General features: G+C 37.5%; 1 protein-coding gene across 3 annotated transcripts in view; it reads left to right on the forward strand.

Moving 5' to 3' along the window:
- Positions 1 to 24194, forward strand: part of USP6NL (USP6 N-terminal like) — a 131439-nt gene that overhangs the window by 67771 nt on the left and 39474 nt on the right. For all 3 annotated transcript variants that reach the window (XM_037388808.1, XM_037388810.1, XM_037388809.1), the window contains 2 exons: positions 13841 to 13880; positions 18667 to 18747. In XM_037388808.1, coding sequence (XP_037244705.1) covers positions 13841 to 13880; positions 18667 to 18747 — 121 coding nt within the window. The remainder of the gene's footprint in view (positions 1 to 13840; positions 13881 to 18666; positions 18748 to 24194) is intronic.

Here is a 24194-nt window from a genome sequence, read left to right on the forward strand (position 1 = left end):
GGCATGGTCAGTGTTCAATACCATTTTTTTTTCCATTAAAAATCCTGCTGGACTCCTGCTTTCACATTATAGTGCAGGAATGCTGAATAATAGGGCTTGTGTGAAAAAGTCATTAATTTTTAAAAGGAACATTTTTTTTGTCTTCCAGGAAATCTAGCACCAGTGTTTGTGTGTACATTTTACCAGTGTTTTGATATGATTGAATAATCTTTTCTAGAAAATGTATACTTGAAACTGTGTCTGATGGATAGTTTGTTCTGTACCTGTTGTTGATTGATGCCTAGCACACTATCTCAGGGGACCACCGTAGTGCTCAGATCAGTCTCAGTCTATAATACACGACTTTTTCAATCAAGTGTTTTAGGAATGGGAGAAATGCCTTGGATCTCTTCACAGATAGTCATAACAAAAACTGTTTCAGCTGGTTTTGGAAATTAAGAAAATGGAGTATGTTTGGTATCCATGAAAATATGTTTTTTATTTGAGCGTTTTTCTTTTTTTTTTCCTCTTGGATTTGTTGTGTCTTTTTGGTCAACATTGTCAAGCCATTGTGTCAAGCGACTTCCCACCCCCAACCCCTGAGTTAATCAAAAGTTCTCATTTTATGCTCAGAATAAACACAGAAAAGCAGTACAGTGTTGCAGTTAAAGAAACCCACAAAACAAACAAGTAGAAAACAAAAAATAAAACCCCTACTCCAGAAAACTGGACCCATTGCACACCACAAAAAAACCCCAAACAGAACAGTTCCCTTCTGTCATATCTTAGAGTCTGGCTAGATTTTAAAGTAAATGTTCTTAATCTTTTCACTGTGGACTGTTCTTTCATAGAAACTTTATTTACTTTCTAGATACTTCACTTTGCAGTTTTTCTAGCAGCAGGCACTGATAAGGGGATAACTTCAGGGGAAAAAAACTAAAGGAATTTCTGAGTGTCTTGAAGCTCATAGCAGGCATTCCAGTCATGCCTTGGGATCTGGGCTTTCCCCCTTCCCCCTCTTTGAATTCTTTAGTTGATTTGTTACTGGTTTGGGATAGTTAAAAAAGCTACTAGAATTAATATTCCTTGAGTAGTGGCAAGTTCCCAACTACTACTAGGAATATTTTAAAAGATATTTGATTTCTTTTTTAAGCCTACAGTTTAAATAATATCTATATTAATTTGTCTACTTAGAAATGGCAATTATATGATTATTTTTATAGTTACATTATTAAAGGTCTTAAAGCAGCAAAAGAAAGCAACAAAACCAAATGCCCGTCAACATTTTGTAAATAAATAAGAATTTAAACTTTAACTGAAGATCATTGAAGCATATATTTAAAGATATATTTCTGTGAATGTATCCTTGTGTTTAGTTTTTGCCAAACTTTCTGGCTAGCTACAAGGATCAAAAAACTTTGTTCTTTCCCCCTCCTCCCTTCTCTGTCAAATATTAAGGTCAAATGGTCACAAGAGCACTGGTTGATAGGGGTTTGCAAAACAGTTTAAACTTTGTACATTCTCCTGGAACAGGGTAGAAGCTGAAAGCAACATTTTGCAACTCAGAAGGTCAACACCAATTTCATGTTTAAAGAGCCAGTCCTCTTTTGGGCCTTTCAGCACCCAGCCGAAAGTCAGAAAGCAGGATAAGCAGAACAGCCTCAGTTTTTTCCTAGGATAGCACAGAAAACTAAAATTTGAGCAAACAGCTGGCTCTGAACAGCTGGAAGGCATCTTGCTTAACTTAGGGCTCCACACCAGTATGCCCCTGTTCAATATACTGCCAGGTTCTGCACTTCTTTGTACCATAATCTCTAAGTCATTGAATGACATTCCCTCTCAAGGATGAGACATCAGCTGGGATCATTTGTTTGGTACCTGTTGGAACTAGTTATTTCAGTCTTTCATCAGACAGTGACCAAGCAAAAAGTATTAAAAAATAAATAAATTCTGCCCCTTTCCTTTTGAGTTAACAATTTGGATTTATATTATCTGGTGTGTATATTCTGTTTATATACACACAAGTATGTATATTCTTGTCTGATTGTTTTATTTATCTCTTTCTGTACATCACCTAGCTGTAGAAGGAGGTGTTCAGTTTTATAAGAAAACTGTTTAAGACCACAGTTGTGCTGTTCTAAGTAAGAAGAAAATAGCATTACTTTTTGGAATTCAGGGCAGATAGAGCTCAAGGCCAAATTTTACTACTCTACATTGGGAAACATAATTTGTGACTAATACATGCTGACTAATATATTGTGGGAAGCATTACAATTGCTCGGGTCTTAATAGCTATAAAGTAGAAATAACAGAAGAAACTACAGTTTATTTACTGCATCTTTACAAGAGCTTCTTTCTTGCCATCATTCATTGATGAACGGCATCAGCTGAATTGTCTTGTTAACTTTTCACAATGAGCTGTGAAAATCAAAAGCTGTCATGATATCACTTTAAAAATGCAGCAGTTATTTTCAAGACTTTTATTTCTCCAACCTGCACACTATTAATTCTTTTCAGGTCTTGTTAATATCAAGGTCTGTGTTAACTTGTATTGATAATTGTTATCTTACAGCATTAACCAATATTGTCAAGTTTTGTGGTCTATAACTTGGCTGATTCACCTTAAACATGTTTTTCTTTTACTACCTGTTCATTAAATGGAAACTGGGTATGTATGTGCAGTGTGGCAGATGCTTTTATGCTGATGAATATCCAGGGATTAGCGTAGTGAGGTTGGGCAGATTGGATTTTTGCAAGGTTGTTTTTGTTTGGTTGGTTTTTTTCCTCTAGTGAAGGAAAAGATGTACAATAGGAGTACTAATGGTAGAAAATACAGATGTGTGGGTTGTTCCTACCTGCTAACATTCAGAAAGCTCTCTTAAAAATTTGGGTTAGATTGTTGTATGGCTCTTATAATACCTCAGTGGTGATCCTGACGGAATCATACCAAATTACAGCAGCTGAGAATCTGACTCATACTCTTATTCTTTACCCCTGAGTCTCTTAAAACAGTGAACATGCCTTTAGAGTAGTTTGCTGATGATGGAGATTATTGTGTTGCCAGAGATGCTTTTTAAATGCAGAATTAGTTATTCTTTCCTTTGCTAAGATAGAGGCCTATCTGCTCTCTTCTATCAAACTTTACTCTTCAAAAATATGTATTGTGTTTTTTATTAGCTGCAAAAATGAGCTAGGAGAGCAAAGAAATGGAGAGCTCAATCAAGAATTGTGAGATACTCAATTAGATTTCTCCAAATTAAGCTATTGATTTTTTTTCAGTGTTATTATTTTGCCCTGAACTTTTTAATAGGGAGCAACATGATAAGCAACTAGTTGTCCTCTCCTTTGTTCTGTTTCTTGGTAATTTATAGATAGCCTTGCTGGAAAATAGCCCTTGTATCTAAAATATTCTTTGTGCATCCCCTAATACTTTCTACAGTGCGCCTGTTGAACCACGTGTCCAAGGACAATAACTCTCACACATCAAACCTTGCTGATTTGAGTAGGTACACAGGTAAAGTCTCTCTAGATAAGAGATATAAGTACTGATTTCTGAGGGTTCTTGACAGCAAAAGCAGTTATGCTGAGATGCCAAAAGCTTTGGGTAATAGAAATTAAAGAAGAGTGGTAGCTGTTATTTGGTAATATTCAAAGTAGTATGTAAAGAATAGGAGTTTTATATCATTTTAATTTCCAATTTTTAGTAGAAAAGTCTGTACATCAAAGTTTAAGGAAAGAGCTCTAAGGTTATTAGAGCTGCAGGTGTTATTGTTCATAGTGACACACAGCCACTATCCCTAATTTTCTAGGTACAGTAAGTTTTACCAAACACATTAAGTGACATGATGATGGGCTAAAAGAACAATGATATATTTAGTCTTAACAGTTCAATTATAAATAACTAGTTGATCTTTAAGGTCCCTTCCAACCCAAAACCATTCTATGATAAATGTAAATCTTACTGTATTGTGGTCATTCAGTAGGGATTTGCTGTCATTTTCCTCTCCTCTTTTCTTCTCAGCTTTGTGAGACAGGGTCAGGCCTACTTGTCAGGAGGGTGGCTTAATTCTTTCGTGCCTTGGGGGAAAAAAATGTGCTAAGTTCAGCCTCTTTCAGCTGCCAAAGAAAAAAAAAATCACTTCACTGGACTGATTTTGCTGTGAAATATTAATTGCTAATCAATGTAACGAAAAACTGGTGTTCAAAAAAACCCCAAACCAACCACAAATTTCAGCTCTATTTAATTTTCTTCCCTTTTGCTCCAATGTACACTGAAGATACTATTTTTATTTAAGGAGAGAAATAGAAGTTTTCTTGGGTTAGTAATTGACATTCAGAATGCTGCTTTTTTTAGGTCCATCTTCCCAGCATTAGAGAAAATCTTTTTTTTTTTTTTTTTTTCCTCTTTGCATGCTTTCACAGGGAACTACTTCTAAATATTTTAATTGCATTTCTGTATCACAAAGCCTGGTTTGAAAACACAGCACTGATGAAATCATAACAAACATTAATGAAGAAGTTTTACAAATTTTACTGTTTATCAGTTATGGAACTCCTGAGAAGTTGAAATGAATCTCTGCTTATTATGCAGCTGTGAAATGATGGGGCTAAGTTTTGGAGACATATGTTTTAGAGACCAAGGAAAAAAGGGAGTTTTATTTAAATGTCACTGACAGTGGAAGAGTACATTGGATTTGCTGTAAATTTTACTTAGTCGTTATCCATCCTGATTGTTTTAGTTTACAGCTTTGCTTCCATGATGGACAGTGCAGTTTGATCTCTGCATTCATCTCCTCTTATGGTGGTGGTTGCATTGTGAACCTTTTCTTTACATGGATGTGTTTGAACTTAATTCTAAAAGCATGAGATGTTTGTGGCAGTTTTCAGTAATTGCTTCCTTAAATTGATCTTATTTTGCAATAGCAAATGTTTTTGAATGTTTCGGTGGTGCAAGGAACTCTTCAATGTTTTTGCTGTTCACTTTTCCTCACACTTGCTATTTTAACAAGTATTTCTTGCCAGCCTGATGGCAAAAGTAGCCATTTGCTCAAAGGTGTTCCATGAAAATTGTCTAAACCAGACCTAGCAGAAGGGAGAGGAATGCCAGACTTTCTCTCCCAGATGATCACCTGTGAGTTTAACAATCATATAGGATCTCACAGTATTTGCACACCACTTGCATTCTTGGTGGTAGAACTTCACCAGAAGAAGGAGGAAGGGTCAGTCTTCTGGTTTTGGCTAGGTCACTGTTTGAGACAGGCTTGCTTTAGAACCTCAGAAAGCTAAGGAGGCTATTTGAACCCAGAATCGGCTCATTTTGTGCAAGGCTTGAAGTTATCTATTTTGGACCGGTATGAAGAGAAGCAGCCAACCACCTGTAATTCAAACAACAGCTAAAGAACCCATCCTGGATTGGTACTTATAGCCACAAAAAGAGAGTCCTAGGTTGTCAGGTGTATCTCTTAGCTATGCTTTTGTTGTTTAATTTTGGCTTCCATTGGAAAATCAGCAGCTTTGCCCATGTGCAGTGCTTTCATGGTTGCATCCATTTTTAATATCTATGTGTCTAGAAGTTAACAATTTTTTCTGTGGTTTGGACTGCTAATTTCAAATTCTTTACAAAAGCATTTAAGATGCTCTTCTAATTCAGTTTTGTTCTTGTTAATGAAAGTTGTTTTTTTTAAGAATCATTTGGAAGAGGTTTTGATTTTTTTTTTTAATTCCCACTACCACCCACCACCACCTCACCACCCCTCTGTTTTCATGATGATGTAGTGTATGGTTCTTCTATTACTATCCCTTTATGCACGTTCTTTCCATGGAAGGAAGGAATGTTCTGTTGTTTGCTATCGTTTCAAATGGTGTGTATTTTTTTTTTTTTCCCCTAAAGCTGTCATAATTGTACCCATTTCTTACTCTTATTCTTAGGACCAAAGCTGAAGTTTGAATTTTAAATACATTCTTTCAGCTGAGTTAGTCCAGGCTGTCACTTCAACAACCCTCTGCAGCTATGGAAGGAAATGAGGTGAATTCAATCCCGCAGATTTGATTGCAAACACAAAAAATAAGCTGCAGGATAATTCTGCCAACTAAGGACAAATAGTGTATTTTTGTTAACAGCAGCTGCTACTTGATTTGAGTAAAAGATCACCCACTGTATACGAGGAATTCGTGAACTGCTTCCTTTTATGAAAAGAGTTATTAGGTAGCAGAACTGAAAAAATGATTGAATATGGTAATATGATTTAATTTATACAATATACATAAACCAATATGCATTGGGTTTGAGTTACTCTTTAAACTCTAAAATGTAAGGATTTAACATAACATATTCATTATTGCCATGTACATTTCCTACTATATTTAGCATTTCTAGAAGATTAAAATAACAGAATACAGGAATGGCCAGAGTGTGCTTCAGTGATGCTATAATTAAAAAGTGCTAAAAGAGGTCTGGGGCTGGACAGCTTTTATAAGTGCAAAGATGTTGCTGCTCTCAACCCAAGTGAAAGATCCACCAAAATGGAATTTGAGACTGCAGAAGATTATTTCATAAACGAAGCAAGTGCAGGTACATAAAGCATTGAGCTTCAGCAGTGAACAAGTATATATTGCTGGAACACTACCATCTTAGTTAATGTTGGAATATGCTTTGTATAGCACATGAATTTTAATACAGATAAAGCTGCCAACATGTAAATCCTGGATTGCTATTAATATATAGTGTAAGAGAGCTGTACAGTAACTAACCTTTAAGCATTACTTAAAAGCAATATATATATATACACACACACATATGTATGCTTAAGGAAAAAATCCTAGGTGTTTTAGACATTTATATATCAGATGTAAATCAGAAGCAAGGCAAGGAGATTCATTCTTTTTCATTTGCCTTTACCCTCTTGAGAGTTGTAAGGTAGCTTAGATAAAATTTACTCTTTTATAAAAACACTCAGAATGTGATTCTGAGAAGATGTTTTTAACCTTAGTGTTTGTTTATATTCAGTTAGTGACATCAGAAGTCACTAGAAATGCTGCTGTGCTCAATTAAGCAGATTATAGATTTTCTCAAAGGTTTTCTTGATTCCAAGCTTGGAAGGCATTAAAGTTTGCGCATATAACATGCCTTTCACTAAAGACACAAGGAAGCATCTATTTTAGCATGTGGCAGTGAAAATACAGGTATCTTTTTGCTGTTAATTTCTTAATCACTTTTAATATTGGCAATACAAACTTTATAGCAAAGTTGTCTTCTCCCAAGCAGTAAATTACTAAAAAGTCTCCACTTTGAGAATTATTTAATTGAATTTGATAAATCTTTTGATTTTAATTTATCTTATGTCTGAGAGTTGCATTACCTGAGACTTTCTCGGCAGGAGCTACATGTTCATGGCACAGTGCTGTGCATATTGGCAGCAACATCCACAGAATCCACAAATAATAATTGTAACTAAAGCCTAGTCACAAAAATCACATGCAATCCAATCTTACCTGCATTAAATTCTTTGTTACAGCATATTTCCTGGTACTTATATTGTGCAATATCAAATTGCCTTATCTTGTATGTTAATTAATTGCTTTGGCTTGCATATGAATTTTAACAAAACTTCTGAAAGGTATTTTTTCATCTGCTATAGTCACCACCCCCATACTGTGCAGAGATTATTGAGTGAAAACTCAAAGTGGATGATTGCAATAGCAGAGCTCCAATTACTTTGATAGACACAGACAATCAAATTGTGATTTATAGAAGTAAAATGTGTAATGGAAACAAGGAAGTGATCCATGGAATTTTATCTGTGGAGAATCTATCATTTAGTTTAAAAAACAGCTTTCTTACTTTCTCCTTAATATTTTCAGAAATCTGTTCCATGTATTACTGGGTTTGAAAATGACACTATTGCTGTTAATGTCTATTGAAAGGTTGGAGCATTAAAGCAATCATTAATAATCCAAATTGTTGTGAAAATTAATTTGTCCTGAATTCAACACTTAAGTTATGCTTTAGATTTGTGCTACAAAGAGTTGAATAACTTAATCAGAGGTCTAAAGAAAGGCATGACACTGAAATAGTTTTATTTCTACCTAATGGTTAATGAGGGTTTTTTCAGTTGACTTCAGAAAACAGTTTGCTTTGTAGCCCATCTTGTGACATAATGTAGTATAAAAATTGTCTAAGTAACAATGCTGTGTGTCCTGTGAATTACACAATTATCTTATTTATCTTCTGTTCTATAAGATGACTGTAAGACACTTTTCAGCTAACTTTAGGACACAGATCAGTATGTATATTATATGACATGAGGCAGTAAAAGCTATGCGGAAACAGTATGTATACATACAAAATAAGGCATCATTCAGTTGCAAAGCACTGTTGTAACTATCCATAATACGGTGTATTACTTGACAGTTTTGTGTATTTGACACTAGAAGGAAGGCAGACCTAAAAGAACACCTAGTCAGTGTGTTTATTGTTGTGAATTGGTTTTCTAGTCTGGAGACACTAATTTTTTGTCTAGTAAAGTTAGACTCCTACAACTCACTTCTGACAAATTACGCAGCCTAGAAACTGTTGATACTTGGGGAAGATTTGCTTTTTCCTAACACATCTGAGTACTGAAATGTTTTTGCAATTTGTTACTCAACAATCTGAGTTCTGTATTGTACAGCTCCATTTGTACTAAAACCTTTTTGTTAGGTATCTGCCAACTGAATTCTGCCTTTCTTTCTCATATCTTAGCTGTGCATGATCACTTTTCATATATTTATTTCATGACACTTGTGCATTTGAGCTCTGTGCTTTACTAATGTTTTTGTGAATGTTTCACTTGGAAATTCCTTATCATGGAAGTTTCAAAACTATATAAATGACTGAATCTTTTTTTTTTAATAATGCCCTCAGAGTAATTCTCCTGGGTAGCAGCAAGTATGTTTTCCTCCTGAATTTAAACACTTACCATTGCATCATGAATGAAAACCTGAATGCATAGCATATATTTCTTCATGATCAAGTTAGCAAGACCATGAAGATAGGTTTTCTGCAAGAAACATTTCCCCACATTGTATTTAATATGTGACAGCAAATATGATTTCAGAATAGTTTTCAGTTAAAATGTGCATGCAGTAATACAAGGTGATATTGCACTTAGTACTTTGAGGAAAGCATGAGAAAACAATTGAGAAATAGTTTGAGAAGCTATTTTGTGTAGGGATTGCACCACAGGTTTGATGAGGATTCAAGTTTTTTAATAGCCCCGTTATACTGAGTTCAGTAATATAGAAATACTGAATTTAATTGACTATATATAAAAAAATAATGACTTGTACATGTCACACTTATTCCTGCATCATGTTTCAGGATAAAGGACCCCAAAGTTCTTCATAGTGCACTGACTGATTCTCTCTGGGGTAAGAAAGACTACAGCAAGTAGAGAGGGCTGTTAAGCAAGTGGTGTGTTTGAAATAGAAATTATGAGAAATGAAAATGCACCTTACAAAGAACTTTGAACACAACAGCTCTTTGGTCAAGTAAGCTTTGTGGTAAAGATTTTTTTAGTCTATTATGGTCAATTTTTGCCACATACCCCCCACCCCCCTAAAGAAAAATTCAGTGTCAGGGTTTATACAGCTTGGAACTGTTAAGAATTGAATTGATCCACTAGAATTTACAGTTCTGGGGTTATCAACATATGAAGATTGCTGATCGTTACACTGAACTTCTTCCCTCCTACACTGAAGCTGCAAATGATGGAGGTGCATTTACACGTCTTAAATTTACTTGATCCAAACTAGAAGCAGGAAAATGCTGTGATTTGAGCCAGCAGGGAACTTACTTGGGATTTAAATCCAAATGTAGGAAAAGAATAAATCTGATGAGTGACTAATATGAGAAAGTCTTTCCATGTGTTTATATTGAACAAATATATCAAAGTGCTGCCTAAAGAAGACTGATTTAAACAGCAGCAGTGGGTAGGTGGCTTAAGCTTGTTAAGTCTGAGACATTTCAATTTAAAACTACCACTGTTACTTGAGGAGACTAATTACAACACATAGCTTAGTGGTCAAAACCATAGATCTGCAATGTTCTGAAGCGTCAGATATTTATGCATTTAAGAATAATATTTCTTTTAAGTGATCTTGAAAAATTTATGAAAACCTGTGTTAGCCATCGTGGTGGATTTAAAGATGTAAAATCCATTCATCGAGTATAATTAATAATGAAAGTTTTTTTCAAGCAAGTCCTTGTTCTTCAAAATTATAGGTGTGTTTTTAACTTCTTATAGGCCTTACAGTCCTCACCAGAAGGTGGAAGTAGTTCAGACTGAAAGGTAGAAAGACGACCTTTGGCTGGTGCTGCAGATCACCGCCAGTGAGGACCACGAGTAGAGATCCTGAGTTCCAGTTAAACCTTGGAGTCTATTTCCTGTCCATGAAATGTCTTTGAAGAGCCTTCTAGTAGGAGACCTAGCATGTCATTGTCTCGAACCTGCTCGTTACTGGCGTTAGGGTTTGGTCCCAGAGTTTTTTCAGCTCCCAAGCCTGTACACAACATTGTCTAGAGCTTTCTCTTAATGCTGTGATGCCAGAGCCCTTGAACTGCTGTTGGGTTCCAGCATGGGCCACCCAGCCTGTGGGTGGGAGGCTGTTGTCCTTACACCTGGGGCAAAGGCACATACCAGACCTAATGATTCTTGATTCCTGTCTGATTAAACCAGTGAAATTACCCAGTTTGGATCTTTATATATTGTGGACAATACAGTGTTAAGATTTCATTTCTGTGAAGTGAGACCTTATTTACATGAGTTCAGTTAAAAGCTGTCTTTGTGACTCCTCTTTTGGATATCAAGTATTGTATTGTTCCAAGCTAATTATGTTAATTAGTCCTGTTCTTCTCTGTATCCCCTAAATGAATATTACTTGAGTTATTAAAAGAAAGCAGTCATCTTAGGGCAGTAGCTATATTAGGTTAATATTGTTTACTGCTTTGCATTATTACTTGAAGTATCACAGATAAAAATGATTGGGGGAAAAATACAAGTTTAAATAGGCTGGGGACAGTGGGAGAAGATGCAACGTTAAAAAATGAAGGTATAACAATAGTAGATTGGCTAAGCTGGGAAAGAAAGGAGAAGATTTATTACAAAGAAAAAGAAGGTACAGTAAAATTACGCTGATTAATAGACATGAATTGATTTTGTGTCTGATCCCATCTAATCCTTTTTAGAAAAAAAAATTGTAAGGTGCTTCTACATAGTAAATGCATACACTAAATGGAAATGTGTTTATTTAAAATATGTTTAGGGGATTGAGAGTTTGCCCACTGTGCCTTTCCCTCGGTCCTTGCAGGAGAGATTTGAATAGTATGTATGTGAGTGCATGTGTGTAGTCAGTGCTATCTAGTTAATTGAGAGGAAGATCTCCAGGAGCTCCTGTTCCAGTCCAGTGAGTTACTGAGCAGCCTGGGGCAATGTGCTCAGCTTCTGCGAGGTTTTCCTGGTGCTCAGCTGCCAGCAGCATCTTGGGGAGTAAAAATACGGGGCTGGCTTAATGTGCTCCTGTGGGATTTCAGTGCATAAAATGTATAGGTATATGGTATTAGTGCATAGCTGTGCAGCTAAAGAAATGACAAGGGATGTGGTCATCAGTTTGCTGCTGGATTAATTTGGTGAGGGAGTACACATCTGCTTCCCAGGACAAAGAGCCTTCTTTCACTGCCTGGTAGATTCAGCCATGCCTTTCATTTGCACATCAGTGATAACTTGCAAAATTAGCAAAGAGTAATTCCTTAATAAATCATTGCGATTCATATTCTTACTTTGTGATAAAAGAAGTCTTGATCAATCTTTCATGTGATTAGCTTCCATGCCAGGTTAGGAAATGTGAAGACAAGCTGTCAAGAGGTACCAGTTCAGCAGATGAGTTGCTGTGCCTGGTGTGAGTCTGCAGGGATGCAGAACTGTCAGATCGGTGTCTTGCACGTTGCTGACAGCACTGGCAGAAAAAAAAATGTTTCTTGTGCGTGCAGCCAGCTGCTGGTGTGATCTTGTAGGGCCACAAAGAGCAAGGCTGCTGCGGGCTTGTCTTGCTGTGTGAACACCATGGTGCTTCTGGTGGAGGTAGGGAGCACCTGCAACTGTCACTAAAGAACTGAAAATTTTAAGTGACCTTTGAAAGGCTTAGCAATCTTTGTACTTAAATCTAAAACAAACATCACCACCACCACCACCCAGCAGATTATTAATTTTTTCTTCCCCTTTGCCTATTTTTTCATTTCTGTTCAAATAAGCTTAATTTCTAGGTGATATTTGGCTTAGAAAGGGCCTACTTTCGGTTTGTTAATTTAGTATTGTACACATTACCATATAACTGTAATTTTATAACATTTACAACCTCAGGTAGCACTGAATATAGGCAATTTCTACTGAATTAGATTTTAATCAGATTTTTTTTTTATTTTGATGCTCATCAAGAAAACTTCCAGATACTTGGAAAGTGCTTTTAAATGAAGAGATTATGCTTTTTGCAATGCTGTTCAAAGGGAACGCTCTTCAGGATTTAAAATTAATTTCTAGGCTGTGTACTGGAAACTTTGGCTTGTGTATGTGGTCTCCAAAAAGGTGTTGCTTAGAGCAAGCTTTTTCATTATATGAAGTACTTCAAATGTATTTCTTTATTCAAATATAACTTCTGAATCTGAAACTGCATCTTTTAAATGAAGTGAGATCAAAGATAATTCAAGCATTTTCAGTTGGACTGTTCTTGCATTGACTGCAGCAACAACTACTTTTGTAGCCTTCCTCAGTGGATTTCTTGCCCTTGCAGATTTGGTACAGGTTTAAAATACTGGGTTTTAATATTCTATTATAGAAAGCTATAATGATGTGGGTAGGAATTTTTCCATAATATCAAAACTTGGTAGAAACTTTTTTTTTTTTTAAAAAAAAAGGATTCTACATGATGCCTGTTTTTTAGTCCTAGTCCCTTTTAAGGAGGGTTTTGTTGGGTGTGTTATTTATCTGATCTGTAGAACAGAAAAATGGAGCCTTGCTACTTACAGATGAGCTGCTACATTTTCAGAAGCTGCAGATGATGCAGGCAAACAGGTTCATTTGGCATCAGAGTGGTCCAGTTATTTTTGATAAGAAAAGCAGAAGTTCTTTAACTAAGAAAAACTAAAATAATATAAAGACTGAAAATGTATCTGTTCAAAGGCTTCTTTTCAAGCTTTCCATTCATAACCTACCTTTTTAGAGTTAGGCTAAGAAGTTAAAGGACTGTGTTTTTTAAAACAATTAGATCCCTAGTAATAAAACTGATTTTTGCTAATAGTCTGGGTTTTTCTTTTTTCCCCCTGCCACTTCCTCCCTGTTAGTCAGAGTGAGTTTTACAGAGTTTTGTAGACTTCTCCTAAGTCAAGCAAAGCCTCAGTGCCTTTCACAGGGCACAGTAGTAAAGAAGGAAAACCTTTGATAGGGGTGTTTCAGCTGAGTAGTATGGTCTGATAAACAAAACGAAAATTCCCTTAGCTTTCAGTTCAGTAGTACAGCACAGGGTGGTTTTACAGAAGAAAAAAACTAAAAATGTTAAGTCATTGTCTTTTGAAGCTATGCAACTATGATTTTGAAGGTTTAAGACTGAAATAGTCCTAATTCTGTACTTAATATATTGTTTTACTGTGGTTAAAAAATAAATTCCAAGGGTTCCTGTGTGTCATTGTCTGTCTTCTTTAAAGTTCAAAATCCTTGTTTACTTGTTACTACATGTTGCTACTCTAAATGATTACTTGTAAGAACCTGTACCGAAATTATTTTTGTGCCAAGATTAACCAAGGCTAATATGTGGACTATCTCTTTGTTTTCAGTCCAGAGGAGCTTCCTGTCCACGATGCAGCAATAGAAAAGGTAAGCCCAGTGCCTTCCATTTTTTTTGACTAGGAAGTAAACGTTTACAGGCTTACAACTTTTTATATATAAATCACTGTGAAATGAAATGAAGCATTTTAGTGATTTGCATTCCCAAAGCAGTATGTTAACTTGCCTACAGATCCCTTGGGGCCCACATGATCTTACATCTACTAGTTGCAGCAAGACCTCTTTTTTCCTCAGCAATTATATGAGTTAGTAAAGGCAACAAGAGCTGCTTAAGAGATCAAATTGGTCTCTGCCCTGGAAGAGCAAGAGCTGTTGTCTCTGTGTCACAAGCTGTCATTAGCTGTGCTGGATGGATGGATGGATTGTCTAAGTGAGGTGGTGGCTTGATGCTGAGGTGTATGCAGCCATCCCCTGAGGAGTGTAGCTTGCTTTTCTAGTTTGGTAAATGGTGACAAATATTCTGGCTGCCACTGAAACATGACAGCCTCCCTTGTAATGCTGAGACGAGCCAGGTGTGTTCTGGACATGCAAGACCTGTCAGAAGCTGGTGCAGGCTCTAGTTCAAAATTCCTTCTGCTGCTGGAGGGTACTGGAGGAGAAGCTGGGGAACTGATACTTGGGAACATGGAAAGCTTTCATTAAAATAAATGGAGCTTAATTTCTGCTTGTCTGGACCTTATTACTCTTGGTATTTCCCCTTGGTCTGTCAGGCCCATTGTTATCTACAAGACCAGATCACATCCTTTTTGTTTGTCCATATGGATCTTCTGTATCATCACAAAGCTCAAGGTAAAATATTTTAAGCTGTAAATTTAAGGTAGCCCTCTTGGCTGCACAAATCGGTAGGTGCATGGAAGAAGGATGGGATGACTTGTTCCAAGGCAGCACATCTCCCCGAGGTGTTCTGTGGTTCTCAAACTGAATTATTTTGAGCTTCAGTATAGGGCTGGTAAGAAATGCTTCTCATGAAAGAAGGGAACTTGTGAGTCCTTTTTGTTTTGAATTGGTTCATGTGTGTTTCTGTGTTTGCAGCCTGAGATAGTTGTCTTTTCCTGCCCATGTTTCATTACATTTAATAACATAATGAGTGCATATATAATTTTGTTTCCTTCAGAAGGACACAGCAGGGTGGTGAGCCTATGAACATAAGTATTAGACAGCTTGTAGTTATTATAGTATGTTTTGCAGCTCCGATTCACTATGGCTTTGTAGTTAGCCTTAAATTATTGGAGGGAAATAGTGTCTCAGTCCTCTGTCCCATATTGTATTCATGCTGTCTCAGACAAAGTGTCAGCATAGAAACTGAGTCAATGTTAAATTGCAAGTCTCGTGTCTTTTTATAATCATACAGTAATGGTCCTGTATTGGACTCCTGGTTATACTCCTGATGATATCCTGACCTCTGCTGGTTTGAGGAATACCTTGTATTCTATCATTGGTGTTTGAATCTTTACAATTTTCAAGATACCATTCATGGGATAATTAATGTACCACGTTAATGTAGGCTAACACTAAAGTCACTTGCTTGGCCGAACTGTTTATGCTTTCCTTTTGCCTTACTTATGAATTTTAAAAAATACTACGAAGTCACGTTATCATTATGTTTGCAACTTATTTAAAGGGTTGTGTATCCTTGAGACTTTTGAATATCTATTCCTCATGTACATTCTAGTGTGAAGCTTAAGCTGGGTTTTCTGTGTATGTATTCATGTGCATGATATTTTTAGAATAGTCTTTATTACTGTGAATGCAGAGTAATTTTGATGTTTCATTTCCTCGCTGTGTGTTTGGTGACTTAAGCGCACCAAATCATTGTCCTACATCATTAACTACTTAACCTTCAGGTGAATCATCCAGCACATCTGAAATAAAACTAGGGGAGGAAAGATCATCTAGAGGAGAAAATTAGAGAACTGACCTTAGGAAATCTGGACTCTGTGTCTGACACTTTTTGAAGTGCTATGAAATGTTTTGTAAGTAATTTTTAGTTTGTTAGGTTTTGTCTTTGGTTTACTTGATTATAAATTCTCCAGTGAACAGTTCAGTGAGTTCTGGTTTTGTCTGAGGCTTCTGCTAAAGCACCCTTTCAAGCCTTAGCTCTAGCACACTTGCTCTCCAGGAAGGTAGAATGCTCCACAAAAGATGGATGCTTGCCAACTTCGTGCTTTTTTTGCTTTCTGTAGTGTATTATTTACTGACACAAGAGTAAGAAACCTCCTTTGCTTCAGTTAGGGATTCTGTTATTCCCAACGGCAAAAATGCTTCAAAGTGTAAAATGCACTTAGAAGACAGATAAATGGATATCTTTTAAATTATTTTTTTTAGTGACAACTACAAGGAATTTGCCTAAAAGAGCAGCAGCAGCATCCCTCTGCTCTGCAATGAGCTGTGTCAGATCTATCCATGTTTTCAGTGTTACACCTGTTAGTCATGAAAGCGAACATAATTCAGGCTGGAAAAAAAATAGCTAAAAGTTTTCAACAGCTAAACACAGAAATAATTGCTATATTGACTATAGTAGCATCACTTGAGAACTGCGATAAATTGACACCGAAGACATAAAAGTGTGAACAAACATATGATTGAAGTAAGCTTCTGGCTCAAAAGACCAAAAATCTTGAAAGTAGATCAAACATCCAAACAAAAAGACTGTGGGAGCAGATAGGGTTTTATTTTTCTTACCAATTATCTGAAAAACCTGTTGAGGGCAGAGACCTTTCCTGACTCGATAGCAATGTTATCCCTGCTATCTAAACTATGCCTAGAGAACATCTGCTTTAAGAGATGTTAAAAATGCTTCTTTCTTAAAGGGGTTGTAAGTGTGGAAGAGAATCAGAAACAGTGTTGTAAAACCTATGAAAAATCTGGGAAGCAGTAGCTTTTCTAGTTACCCTGTAACCTGACTCTCAAGAAAAGTGTTTTAGTTTTTTTAAAAATAATTAAAAAAAAAAAAAAAGAGTTGAGATATTACCACACGCAGCATGGAACCTGAACAAGAATGTGGGCAGTTGATTGAAACATGAGTAGTTAGGTAAACTTATGGCTGAAAAGTAGAGGACCTTCTTTCTCCATAATTCTCTTACACTTATCTCATATTTATGTCAATCAGATGCAAGTAAAAATAACTTAACCAAACCCAACTTATTTCTAGGACGTTTCATGGACTGAGTCATGGTTGGGATGAACCTAAACAGTCATCAAGTCATAATTCTGCAAGTGCAAGGCTTTGGGCTCCTGGATTAAAGAGGTCCTTGGCCCATTGTGTTGCGCTGATAGGCAAGAAAGAATGCACAAATTCTGATGAGTAAAATCTAGAAATAAAATCAGAATTCAGTTGAAACAATAACTAATAATTTTCTTTTATATTTTTCCCCGGCATTTCACGTGCAAGTTGACTTAATGAATACTTAATGAAAGTGTTAATAAGTTTTCAGTATCCTGCAGAGCTCTGAAATTAAACTTTTACATTGCTACCAGATTGCACTGCTAACCATAAGAAACAAAATATCCTTCCTGTCTTTATTAAGCCCTGGATGTGAAGTTGGAGGTAGAGGGACTCTCCTTTACAAAAAACTGAATTATTTTTTATATACATCTTTCAAGAGAAAGCGATAGCCGCACACATACTTTTTTCTACTTTAGCTTTTCCAGCATGGATCCACAACTCCAAAGCATTATGAAAGAGCTGAAATAGTGTCATTAATATATTTTTTAAAAAAAATACAGTTAATAGTTACCATTGTAGTATAATCAGAGACATCTCACCTACTTTACAGCATGTAACAATACATACTAAAATTCTTCTTATCATTGGACACAACAAAACACAGATTTCTTTTGGCTGTGCCTTGAAATTCCAGGGACTAAAATAGCTAATTCCAAGCGCTTGGGTTTTTTCCCAAATTCAGGAGGTTTATGACAACTGTAGAAATATTTTCATAGGTAGAATGGCAATTTTGAAGGTAGTAGGGTTATCCTGTGCTTTTATATAGCCATATGTAATAGAAATAATGTGTGGAATTCACATAATTATTGTTACATGTTATAGTATAAAGAACTATTTATTATGAGACAATGGGGTTTGTTTTGTTTTGAATTCTCATTTTATCATCTTGTTACTAAAATATTCTTGTCAGTAATATAATTTAAGCAAGGAGGTCTTACCTTCAGAAGAAATCCTTGACGTAAAGATATAGGGCCATTTAGGTAAAAATGTACCAAGCCAAGGATGAGAATTATAGCAAGGCTTTATAGCTTTTAATGTCCAGTATGAGAGTTTATTCCCACTTCTGCTACTGTATTGTCACTCTTGTGTGCGCTTGTTTTTGTTCATGTACTTCATGCCTTTTTAACTGTGTGCCTTTGAAGAAGGGATAGTTTGTGTGATCACTGGAAAACAGTAGCTAATTATGTTCAGGGCAACTCTGGGTAGAGAAGATAATTTCAAAGTCAACTAACTTCTAAGAAGTATGCAGCAGAAATTATTTGCCTGAAAATCAGAGTTTAAAAACAAATCAAAGATTTTTGTACTTGCCGAAAGTATGTAGAGAAGAAACTTATAAATCTTGTACTTAAACTCCTCTTACAAAATACAATTCTTTACATAGTGCTGAAAAAGACTTTCTGTTCGGTTTTTGGTTGGCTGGTTTTTTTGGATGCTTTAAGTGAACTGATGTTACTCTTTGTTGCTGCTCTTAGATGACCAGATAAAAAGTTGATGATGTTGTGTTAAACTTTTTCTGGGTAATTTTAGAAAAAGAAATAATTTTAAATTTATTCATTCTGAAAATATTTAAAAATTCTAATTTCTTTTCAGCAAAAGCACCTTGAAATTGAAAGAACTACAAAATGGCTTAAGATGCTGAAAAGCTGGGAAAAATACAAGAATAGTGAAAAGGTAAATAAAGTTACACATGCTTTTTTCACTAGCTATTGCTTCTGAATAAATGTATAACCTTACATTAGATTGTCTCTGAGATCTGAAAAAAACCCACCAAACCATAAGGAAAAGGCTTTGTATTCTTCAAAAATACAGTACTATGTAATAAACCAACAAATGCAGTGGTCAAATGCAAGGAATTTCTAAGGGCAGTAGTGTGTAGGCTCTCTAACATTCCATAGTAATAATTGTCCTGTACTGCTTTGTGCTTGCACTGTGGGGTTGGAACTAGGATCACACAGCATGCTGTGTTCACGTCTGCAGAATAATCTGTGGACAGGATAAAGCGTCAGACCTGCTTGTCTTGTCTTGAAGAGATCTAGAAGTTGTGTTTGATTTAGGCTTTGAGAATGCAAAGGAGGGGAAAAAAGAAAACTCTTTATAGAGGGCACACCTTTAAAATGGGTATAGCTGAATTCTTCAGGAATCATAAATCGTCTTTCTGGGGTTGTGAATTTTAACTTTTAATTCCTTTTGTATGCTGGTTATTGTACTAATTAATATTGTATTTGAAGTTATTCTTTTGGGTTACTGGTGGTGTCTTATTAAGTTCTATGAGGTTTTTTATTATTAATCTTCTCTTTGATGGTTTCCAACCATTCCACCCCCACCCCACCCCTTTTTTTTTTTCTGCAGCCCAAGTTTACTGACAGGTCTAGGATAGCTTACAGTGGTGGAATAGTGAAAACTGCCTTGAATAACTCTCCAAGGAAACTGGTTAGTCATAACATAGGGCATATAGTTTGATGTTTAAATTATCACACCTTTTTGTGTGTTACACTACCTTACAATATACCTGGTTGCTTTGTTAAAAGGAGAGTTGCACTAAGGGAGAAGGTAAAAACTATAGGAAGCCATTCAGTGCCCTTCCCCCTTGGGACAAGTCTGGTTTTTTTTCTCTGAATAATACGCAATGCAGCATTCAGTCTTCATGAGAAGGTAATTTTTGATGGTATGACTGGGATCTACTTTTGAATAGAATACTTTTATATCTTGATGGGATGTTTTTATTTTGGAGTCAATACAGAAGAACTGAAGTCTGCCGGCAGCTACCTAACAGTGACCAGCAGTGCTACATTTCCTGACTTCAAAGAGGGGGGCGGGGGGGAAGGTAAAATTAGTTTCTGTGTGAAGCTGCAGGTGAATTTGGAGGAAGTGAATTGCCCATTAATAATCTTTAAATTGTTTTGAGATTTCTAGTTACAGAATTATTTTTATCCTAAGTGCTTTTACTTGCCTTGCAAAGCTAAGTCGGGACTTTCATGTGAATAGTTTACTTGCTGGAATTGTAGTCTTGGCCATTTTAAAATTATGAAAGTATTTCAGCTGGCAAGAAACATGCTGGAGACGCTATATTCCCAGCACTGTGTTCTGGGGAGGTTTTCATAACTGTTCTTGTGGCCATTTGGTGAATAATGTACAGAATATAACATTCCCAAATTCAAATTCCCTCTCTCCTCAATAGGGCTTAAAACTTGCCTTTTCAGTCAGGGATTCTGTTGGCGTTATCTGATGCTGCTGTATTTTGTTGACGACTGGAAGACAACTCTTACACGTCCCAGGTGACTGCCTGGATGACTGGCCTGCAACATTAGCCAACTCCCTTACTGGCCTAGCAAATTGTTCTGTACAAAGTGGAAAACTTTATAAAGAGAGAGAATGATGAGCGGGGAACTGAAACACTACAATTAAAGCAGAGGCAGAAATTTACACATCATGCCCCGCCCCCCCCCCCCCCCCCCCCCCGACCCCATGTCTGCTTACTGCCTTTGGTTTTGAGAATAGTAGCTATGTCTCGCACTTTGCTGTTCTTGAAAACACCACAGCCAGTGGTTGACGTTTTTTGGGTTATAACTAAAAGCTAACAAATTAATTTTCTTAAAATATGAAGTGCATGCATGAAAAAGTAATATTTTTTTCCCCAAGTTTTCCTTACAATCCTGTTTTCTGTCCTGTCATCTTCTCTGGAAGGAGAAGCTAGAGGTCATAACGCTTGTGGCTTTGTTTCTTTGCTGTGGCGAATGGGTGATTTGAAGCTCAAGTCCAAGTCAAAGGGATGATCAAAACCCCTGTGTAACAGCTACTTCATTTGCAAAGAGAATGTTAAATACGACCTTTCAGGTAATACAATAGCTACGTGTTGTCTAAGCAGCAGCAATCTTCCTCTTCAACCATTGGTGATGTCGGTCCATGATACAGCAACCTAACTAATAACTCTCTGTTCACCAGGCATGCAGAAAGTATAGCAGATCAGCTGAGCAGAGTTTCAGTTCATGTAACAAATTATAGGCTGAACTATGAGTAGTGGCAGTAATAATTCAATATATTCATAAAGGGGATGAACTTTGCTTGAGGCTAGGAAAAATTGTCACTGATTTTAAGACTCTGATGGAGCACATAAGGCTTTAAAAACAAGGGTGTTTTCCTTATTCTTTCCTGCATCTTATGTGGTAAGTGAACCAGAACTTACAGAATAAAGAATCAGCTGCTGCCTCCTCCCAGGCATGCAGTGGAAAGTCAGACATTGTTTGTCACTGCTTTTCATGGAAAGCCTGATGATGATTTCAGGATTGTACAAAACTCACAACTAAAGACAGTTTTTATCTGAAAAGTGTGTTGGAAGAATGCACCAGCTTTCCATGCTTGCCTTCTTGAAGTATAGAAGTAATGCAACAATTCCTGACTCTTGGTTTCTGTCTTCACTTGATTGGATAAAGTGGTTTAACACTAGCGGAACAAATTGCTAAAGAAAATGAACATCCTGTCTTAAAAGACTCACCTTACCTGACCCTCTCGCGGTTCCAGTGCAGTCTGACTGCTCCAGAAATCAACGTTGTTTAGAAACAGCAGTAAAGGGAACATTGCAGCAACAACAGTAATAAAGTAGGGTTATAGGTGGTAATTGTAGTGATGGCTTGGGTTTGGAAAATGGCATACTTTAGAAGCTTGTGTCCTTAAAGAGAGCAAGGGAGAGCCAGAGGTGGTGATGGTCCCAGCGACAGAGCAAGTATGTACAAAGTGCAGATATTTAGACAGCCTGTTCGTAATGAACCTTCATGATGTACAGCTGAGAGCGTTTTGCCTTGAAGAAATCTGTTCATACTACATACATACTGTATTCATACTGTAAATGAATCCATATATTTGATTACATTATCCAAAATTGTCACATGCTTAATTGCAAGATACAGCTTTCCTTTAATACTCTTGCAGAGCAGCTTATAGGCTGCTGCCTTATTTTTTCCCATCGTAACTTCGCATGGAGAATTAATGAGAAAACGTTAACACAGTGATGTGTGTATGTGCATGCAAGAACTTCAATTTATATCTTCCCTTGATCTTTACTGCAGAATATATTGAGAGATGGGAGCTCTGGGCGCTTCACACTGTCTTCCATTAGAACTTTTGTGCTTTAAACCTAATGGAAAGAAAAAGGAGGGAGGGGGGAATGGAAGGCAGCAAGGTGTGACCATGAGGGACTAGGAAGAGGTGGAAGAGTTGTCACATTGAGACCAGAAATGTGCCAGTCTTTACCATATTTGAGTAATGATTTAGAATTAATGAAGGATGACATAGTAAAATGAACCCACGTAGAACTCTATAACCATGTAGTTTCATAGAATGGTTTGGATTGGAAGGGACATTAAAGATCATCTAATTACAACCCGCTGCCACGGGCAGGGTCACCTTCCACCAGCCCAGGTCGCTTCAAGCCCCGTCCAACCTGGCCTTGAGCACTGCCAGGGATGGGGCATCCACAGCTGCTCTGGGCAGCCTCTGCCAGCGCCTCGCCACCCTCACAGTAAAGAATTTCTTCCTAACATCTAATCTAAATCTATTCTCTTTCAGTTTAAAGCCATTCACCCTTGTCCTGTCACTACTTCCCTTGTACAAAGTCCCTCTCCAGCTTTCTTGCAGGCCCTTTTAGGTACTGGAACATGCTGTAAGGTCTCCCCAGAGCCTTCTCTTCTCCAGGCTGAAGAACCCAAACTCTCCCAGCCTGTCTTCATAGGAGAGGTGCTCTAGCTCTCTGAGCATCTTCATAGCCCTCTTCTGGACTCACTCCAACTATGTCCTTTTTTTGTTGGGGGTCCCAGAGCTGGACGCAGCAGTGCAGATGGGATCTCAGGAGAGCAGAGTAGAGCGGGAGAATCACCTCCCTTGATCTGCTGGTCATGCTTCTTTTGATGCAGCCCAGGATACGGTTGGCTTTCTGGGCTGCAAATGTGCATTGCCAGGTCACGTTGAGCTTCTTGTCATCCTACACCCCCGAGTCCTTCTCAGGGCTGCTCTCAATCCATTCTCCACCCAGCCTGTATTGATACTGGGGTTCCTCTGATCCGGGTGCAGGACCTTGCACCTGTCCTTGCTGAACTTCATGAGGTTTGCACATGGGCCTACCCTCAGGCCTGTAAGTGTCCCTCTCGATGGCATCCCTTCCCTCCAGCATGTTGACTGCACCACATGGCTTGGTGTCAGCGGCAGGCTTGCTGAGAGTGCACTCAATCTTGCTATGTCACCAACAAAGATGTTAAACAGTGTCAGTCCTGATACAAACCCCTGAGGAATTCTAGCTGTCACTGATCTGTACTTGGATATTGAGCTCTTTGACCTTGTGACTCTGAGTGCCACCATCCAGCTGATTCCTTATCCACCTGTCCATCTGTCAGATCCATGTCTCTCCAGTTTAGAGACAAGGATGTAGTGTGGGACAGTGTCAAATGCTTTGCACAAGTCCAGATAGATGATGTCAGTTGTTCTTCTCTTATCTACCAATGCTGTAACCCTGTCATAGAAGGCCACCAAATTTGTCAGACACAATTTGCCCTTGGTGAAGCCATATTGGCTGTCACCAGTCACCCCTGTTTCCCTGTGCCTTAGCATAGTTTCCAGGAGGGTCTGCTCCATGATCTTGCTGGGCACAGAGGTGAGACTGGCCTGTAGTTCCCCAGGTTTTCCTTTTTTCCCCCTCTTTAAAAATGGGGGTTATGTTTCCTCTTTTCCAGTCAGTGAGAGCTGACCGCTATGTGTTCTCAAATATGATGGACAGTGGCATAACCACTTCATCTGCCAGTTCCCTCCAGGACTCATGGATGCGTCTCATCAGGACCCAAGGACTTTTGTATCTTCAGGTTCCTTAGATGGTCTCAAACTTGACCTTCTCCTATAGTGGGCAGTTCTTTGTTCTCCCCGTCTCTGCTTTTGCCTTCCATGACTTGGATAGTGTGGATGGAGCCCTTGCCTGTGAAGACTGAGGCAAAAAAGTCACTGAGTACCTCAGCCTTCTTCATATCCCAGGTGGCCAGGTCTCCTGTCTCCTTCCAGAGAGGGCCCGCATTTTCCCTAGTTTTCCTTTTATCACTGACATACCTACGCAAGCTTTTCTTGTTGCCCTTGATGTCCCT

This window comes from Falco rusticolus, chromosome 5 (assembly GCF_015220075.1).
Source record: "Falco rusticolus isolate bFalRus1 chromosome 5, bFalRus1.pri, whole genome shotgun sequence".
NCBI classification, from domain to species: Eukaryota; Metazoa; Chordata; class Aves; order Falconiformes; family Falconidae; genus Falco; species Falco rusticolus.